At 35.1% G+C, this 7200-nt stretch overlaps 1 protein-coding gene and 1 non-coding gene across 2 annotated transcripts; both read right to left on the bottom strand.

Annotated features, from left to right (window-relative positions):
* Positions 1–4016: 4016 nt before the first annotated feature.
* On the bottom strand, positions 4017–4525 carry LOC122686715 (60S ribosomal protein L32-like). Its single transcript, XM_043891910.1, has one exon. It carries the CDS (start codon positions 4468–4470, stop codon positions 4063–4065), a length of 408 nt encoding a protein of 135 aa, XP_043747845.1. The 5' UTR covers positions 4471–4525; the 3' UTR covers positions 4017–4062.
* Positions 4526–4552: 27 nt separating this feature from the next.
* On the bottom strand, positions 4553–4692 carry LOC122687146. Its single transcript, XR_006339046.1, has one exon. It is a non-coding gene; the product is annotated as a small nucleolar RNA SNORA7 (small nucleolar RNA).
* Positions 4693–7200: the final 2508 nt, after the last annotated feature.

Below are 7200 nucleotides of genomic sequence, written 5' to 3'. Positions count from 1 at the left end.
TGAACTGATCCTCAGGAAGAGCAATTTTAATAAAGTTGAGTGGGGTTGTTTAGGTAGAACTGAATATGGTTCTAGGGAGCTGACCAAGTAATCATATGCTATTTTTAATTTAATATTTTTGCAAAACAGTCAAAAGAATATTGAAGATATGGATTTTTAAAGGGTGCAAAAATAACATTATTATACTAAAAATAAAAACATTGCCAACTAATACAAAATCCACATTACAAATATTTCTCACCACCACATTTTTTTTTCATAGTATCATAATTGGTTACTGAAATCCATCCTCTTTCCTTTCAGTTTAATATCTACATGAGGTTATTCTCTTAAGATATATGAAAATCACATATTCTTGCTCAAAACCATCTAGTTGCTTCCTATATAATTTAGGATAAAACCCATAGACCACAGTGCCCTTCCCTTACTCATTTTCAGATATCATGTGAATTTAACCATGGCAAGCACAAGTTCATCACAAGGTCTTTGCCTTTGTGTCTTGCTCTTTAGTCAACATTCTTTCTCCAGCTACTTGCTTGAAAGTGAAAGTGAAAGTCTCTCAGTTGTGTCTGACTCTTTGCTATCCCATGGACTAAGCAGTCCATGGAATTCTCCAGGCTAAAATACTGTAGTGGGTAGCCTTTCCCTTCTCCAGGGGATCTTTCCAGCCCATGGATCAAACCCAGGTCTCCCATATTGCAGGAGGATTCTTTACCAGCTGAGCCACAAGGGAAGCCCAGGATTACTGGAGTGGGTGGCCTATCTCTTCTCCAGGGGATCTTCCCGACCCAGTGATTGAATCTTCCCAACCCTGGGTCTCCTGCATTGCAGGTGGATTCTTTACCAGCTGAGTTACCAGGGAAGCCCCAAGTCCAAAGTCAGATGATTGTTATCTCAGCTCAAGGATTGGTAGAGAGAGCATTCTTTCTTACTTAGCCTTTGATTCTATTCAGAATTTCAGCAAGTTGTATGAGGCCCAATTTTAGTGGGGAGAACGATCTGTTTTACTCAGTCTGTGTTCAAATAATAACCTCATCTAGAAACATCCTCACAGACACAACAAGAATAAGGTTTAACTAATTACCTGGGCATCTTGTGGCCTAGTCAAGTTGACACAAAATTAGCCATAACATATATTCATACCTAAGGTGCAAACTAAAGTCAATACCTCCATGAAACTTTAAATGTCAATTTTTGTTTAACATGGGAAAAGAGGTTATACCTTTTGCATTTAAAATTAAACATCATGATTTTTCTTAAAGTGATTACCTTTATAATTAAAATTTCTACATTCTGTAAAAATAAACCAATAAAAACAGAAATAATATTTTTTAAAGAATTTTGTCATTTTAGGCTAAAATATATATTATTTTTACATTTCAATAATGGGCATATTTTTCAAATGTAATGTGAAAAACATTATTGGTAGTAGAATTCAATTTTGTTACTATAATGTATAATCAATTGCAAAACTAAAATTTAGAAATATTTTATGAAAGTATTATCTAATGCAATTAAAATATCAACTGTACATGAACTCTTTTGAAATTATTGAAAGTCAGTAAGACAAGAACTAGAGATTATTGAATTTTTGCAATTGGAAGGCTATCTTTATCTTATATAAGTGAGGTCTCAGCAGACTGACATGGATGATGGAGACAGTAAATGTTAAAAAAAAAATTCACTTTGAGTTATGGGGTTGTATAACTTAAGTGAGGAAAATAAAAGAATGAGTTGACAGTGGAAACACTAGCAAAGGAGTCTAACATTCAAAGAACTTAAAATATGGCATAAAAGTGGAAGCATATGAGGACAAAGATATGGCAAATGGATTAATTGTCCAATAAAATATGCATAGTTTTAAAATAAACATTTTGATGTGCAATTGTGTTCAAATTTGGGTTCAAACACCATGCTGTAAGAATGTAACAGTAAGAGCAGGAGTAAAAAAAAAAAACTCTGAAAGAGTGGATTAATTTGAAGGTGACTGAATTCAGCCGGCATAGATGGATTATTTTAAAATCCCAAACTTGATTTTTACTTTACCAATAATGCCCAAATGACCTACCAAGTCCTTGGGAAACTGAGAAGAAACTGCTTTCAGTTACACAGAAGAAAATAGAAAACTTCTGTACTGAGACTAATTTTTAAACTCTTTAGCCTACCATACACAGAATGCTTGTGGCTTGAAGTTTTTGCCACAAGCAAAACTATTATTATGAAGTTTTCATAATAATTATGAACAAGCAATTATTTACTTAATATAATGAACTACTCTGTGTGATTTTATTTCATTAGTAACTTACAATATGGGCTTCCCAGGTGGTGAATAGATAAAGAATCTGCCTGTCAATGCAGAAGATGTAAGAGATGCAGGTTCAATCCCTGGGTCGGGAACGTTCCCTTGGAGTAAGAAGTGACAACCCACTCCAGTATTCTTGCATGAAAAATTGTATGGACAGAGGAGCCTGGCCGGCTGCAGTCAATGTGGTTGCAAAGAGTTGGACATGACTGAGCACACATACTCACATATACACACAACTTATGGTACAAGTTTAACATTTCAATTAATTTTTAAAATAATGTGAACTTAGATATATATTAGTCTTTAGGAGTAATTTTGTGTGTCTCTTCCCTGAAATTGATAATAAACCAGTGACAGCAAAATATGTAAAGCCAATGAGAATATAATTATTTAAGGACTTATAAACTTATACCATAATGTTTTTTTTAATTATAGGATGTGTTTATACTATGCCTAAGAATAAACCAGTAATTTCAATGGAATTTGGCTCAGAATACAGACTGCAAATTTTCTAAGAACCTGTAAACAAGGTTTGTTATTAGAAGACAATACAAAAATTGGAAATAAACAACTGGGACAAGTGAGGATTAGTGCTGTCTTAATCTTATTTAATATCCCAATTATTGTTAAAAGAGAGTAAACGCCATAAGGAAACTCACAGATAGTGCTAAAAGAGAAAGTAAGGAAAATGCTAATAAGAACAATGAAACAATTTTTAAAATGAGGAAATAAAAATATGTGAAGTCTCCCCAGATATATGAAATAAAAGAGTTTTTTATCTTAGCTTCAATATTATAATAATAAAATAGGTAGATGAAATATATTTAGAAGAGAGATTGAGGACAATTCAGTGATTGAAAAATTATTTACCAAGAATGTTTCAATGGATTTGAAAGATTAATAAGGAGGGGAGTAAAGCTGAAACATCGGCAGATCAGATCCTCGAAAAGGGATGCAGTTTATTACACATATCAGCTCAATATAAAGAAGACGTCCCTAAGTGTTGGGCACGCATGTCTGGGGTGTGTGTTGTTTAAAAACAGAAAGGATTACATTGAAATGTACTGTTTTCTATGATGTAACGCTTATATGTCTTTGTGACTATTTAAGACCAGATATATAGTTGAATTACCTGGCCATGAAATTTCAAAGATTCTTATAAAGAATTGCATTTAGATAATTGAATGTTAAGTGTAAAAAGTATGAATTCAGGAACAAATTTAGGATTTTCTACTCCATCATGTATTGACTATGTGAATTAAGCAAACTATTTGAACTCTAAACTGCAGCTGAAACATGTATATTATCTATAGTGAAACAGATCACCAGCCCAGGTGGGATGCATGAGACAAGTGCTCGGGCCTGGTGCACTGGGAAGACTCAGAGGGATTGAGTAGAGAGGGAGGTGGGAAGGGGGATCGGGATGGGGAATACATGTAACTCCATGGCTGATTCATGTCAATGTATGACAAAACCCACTACAATATTGTAAAGTAATTAGCCTCCAACTAATAAAAATAAAAATAAAAAATAAACTGCAGTTCTCGTGTATATAAATATAACCAATACTCCTAATTTATGAATCACTAATAATTAAAAGAGTATATGTATAGAAAGTATAGTATAGGGTGAGAATTAAATAAAAATATGAAAATTACTTAAGATGTTTCACTGTATTTGTTTACTATTATTTATTCAATTTTTTTTTTCAGGTTTTATGCTTTTATTACCACAAACAAAATGTGCACACGAGCTGTCTATTCATTTTCCTCGCTGCGCAGTCTGGCATTGGGATTGGTGATCCTGATGGCCAGCTGGGCTGCTCTTTCCACAATGGCCTTGCGGTTCTTGGAGGAGACGTTGTGAGCAATCTCAGCACAGTAAGATTTGTTGCACATCAGCAGCACCTCAAGCTCCTTGACGTTGTGGACCAGGAACTTCCGGAAGCCGCTGGGCAGCATGTGCTTGGTTTTCTTGTTACTTCCGTAACCGATGTTGGGCATCAAGATCTGGCCCTTGAATCTTCTGCGTACCCTGTTGTCAATGCCTCTGGGATTCCGCCAGTTCCGCTTGATTTTGACATATCGATCCGACTGATGCCTAATGAACTTCTTGGTCCTCTTCTTGACGATCTTAGGCTTCACTAGGGGTCTGAGGGCGGCCATGATGCCTTCAAGAAAGAGGCAAGAGACCACGTCAAAGATGACTTCTTGGAAGGACTTTCTCGCCCTGCGCGGAGGCTTGAGCTCTTGTTGCAGAGTGTCTTCCAATCACCAGATACTGAGCAAACTGGGAATGGAATGGGTACCTCTGCCAGGCTTGCTTTCCCTCCCGACTCCGAGGCTGGCAGAATACAAGCCATTCTCCAGATGCGATCCTGGGAGGTTTATTTATTCAATTTTATGACCTCAATATCACTTGAAATACATATAGAAGGATTTTTTTTTTTTCTGGTGAGACTCTCACCAGAATTTGGAAGCATAGTAATAAAAATAGGTAAAGTGAATTGGTTTAAGTCTCATATAGTTAGAAGTACTGTTATAGCATTTGCCTTTTGCTGTATCATTAATGATTTTTCAATATGCAGAATATATGAAACATGTAAAGATTATTTTTTATGTATATTTAAACTTTGAGATATTAAATACTTAGGAAATGACTTTTGTCTGAAGTCATTGTTATCAACACACAGACTTACTATTTTATTGGTCTGGCCAAAAAGTTCATTTGGATTTTTCCATAAACTATTACAGGAAAATCCCAAGCAAACTTTTTGGCTGAGAAATGGAGTATTTTCTGCCATATCAATAAACAAGGAATCATAGCCATCAGGGATTCTGGCCCTCCAAATGTGAATTTCTAAGTCCAGAAAGAACAATGTCTGCTATCTGGTAGCCATCTAGCTGCATCTGGGAGCTGTCACCACTACCTACCATGAGGGAGGAACTGTATAATGTGAAAAATCAAATCGCAGGATGCTGGCCCCAGATAGCTGAGATGCATAGGGAAGGAATAATTTCAGTAAGGCCAAATTCTTGCATCTTCCTGTACATAGAAAAGGGCAAGATTCCTTAACCTGAGATATCTCATTTTCTTTAATTAACAATAATCTTTTGATATTCAGACTACCTGCCCCTTGTTACAAGCTTCTATATAACCTGACTCCTCCACCCAAGTCCCTCATCCCCCAATTCCTTGGGATAGTTTTCTCAAGGTTCCTTAAAATTCTGTCTCCTGGGCTTGAATATTCCCACCAAGTAAAACATAATGCTCAACCTCTAGGTTGTGACTATTTTTTAAGCTGATATGGTCAACCCAGTGTTTTAGTAAAGTCTGCTGTTTCATTATGGTGCATATGATTATACTTCAGAGTAGCAGTCAAAGGAGAGTAATTACAGGCTACAAATATTTTCAGAACCAGTGTTCTAGACCTGCATTTTGTATAGAGATTTGATAATAAAGTCATGTGGGATTCTTTTTAAAAACATAGATTAATAGACCTCTTTCTTGGAGATTCTGAATATCTACAACTAAAAGCAAAATTCCTGGCTATATTAACCTCCATTGGTGATTCTCATCAGTCAAATTTGGGAAGTTGACTAAAGCACACCAATGTTTCAAGTTTGGCATTTCTCTGTTTCAGGGAAAAATCAAATGATTCTTTGTTTCATGATATCAGAACAAAGTTTTGTGTAAATGTGAAATATGTCATTCTCATTCAAATAGATACAATCAGATGTGAAAATTCCGTGTAACTCAGCAAAGGGGCTGGAAGAATGATAACGCAATTCAAAAAAGGATGCAAAAGAAAGCTTGAAATTAGTTTGCAACATTAAATATACTGTGCTAAGTTGCTTCAGTGGTGTCTGACCTTGTCATCCCACGGGCTGTTTAATTGCAAATAGTTTATCAGAGTTGCTTGTCTCTTAGAGACAAAGATAATCCTTCCAGTGGCTCTGTTGTGCCCCGATGATACTGAAAGGACATATTTTGGTCAATGTTCGTCTCATTTCTAAAGTTTGAGTAATTTTCCTTAACGACCAATAACGTTACACAAATCATGTATTTGCTTTTGTTCTTCTTTAATATTTTTAATTAAAAAAAAAAACACTCAAGTAATATACGTATAGCCTTTGAAGATGAGAAGGAAGGTTTTTGCGGGTTTTTTTGGTTTGTTTTTTCTTTAAGAAGTTTTTCACCAGTTCCAAAATTTGAGTTGAAGAGTGATTGTACTGAGTATTAAAGTGAAAGTCGCGAGTCATGTTGGATTCTTTTCGACTCCATGAACTACAGAGTCCACGGAATTCTCCAGGCCAGAATACTGGTGTGGGTAGCCGTTCCCTTCTCCAGGGGATCTTCCCAACCCAGGTATCCAACTGGGGTCTCCTGAATTGCAGACAGATTCTTCACCAACTGAGCTACCAGGGAAGCAGTACTGAATATTTAGTACAAAAACAAATCAAATAATACAATCTAGTATTTGTTTTCATTGTTTAGTGAAAAGGGCTTGCTTGATTAGAATCCTCTGGCTGCCAATTCTTAGGAAAAAAAGGAAGCTAATGACACTGCATCAAATAAAAATGAAATCTTCTGATTTCCAAGTTGAGAAAGATTATTATGAATAAATATCAAATTAAAGAATAAAATGGTTTAGGTAAATTAGCTTTATATGGGGATATAGTTAATATTTAATAGCAATAAATATTTTATCTTTGTGTGTTTTTTAGCTAAGAAATGTTTCTTAGACTCATTTTAGCTGAAGTCATTATTTTATTCACATAATGATGTTCAGATTATTTAGACTTTTTGATTTAAATTATTTCAGCTTCAGTTTGTTGATAGCTTTAGAAACATATTAACATTCTGTCCCTCTTGGTGATATCATGTATATAGAC

Source organism: Cervus elaphus, chromosome 30 (genome assembly GCF_910594005.1).
Source record: "Cervus elaphus chromosome 30, mCerEla1.1, whole genome shotgun sequence".
In the NCBI taxonomy this organism is placed as follows: domain Eukaryota; kingdom Metazoa; phylum Chordata; class Mammalia; order Artiodactyla; family Cervidae; genus Cervus; species Cervus elaphus.
Note: the sequence above shows the minus strand (reverse complement) of the source record. Positions and strands in the feature narration are given on the sequence as shown.

What these genes read in the sequence shown, in the direction of transcription:
- LOC122686715 (XM_043891910.1), bottom strand. Translation starts at nt 4,470, where the DNA reads ATGGCCGCCCTCAGACCCCTAGTGAAGCCTAAGATCGTCAAGAAGAGG.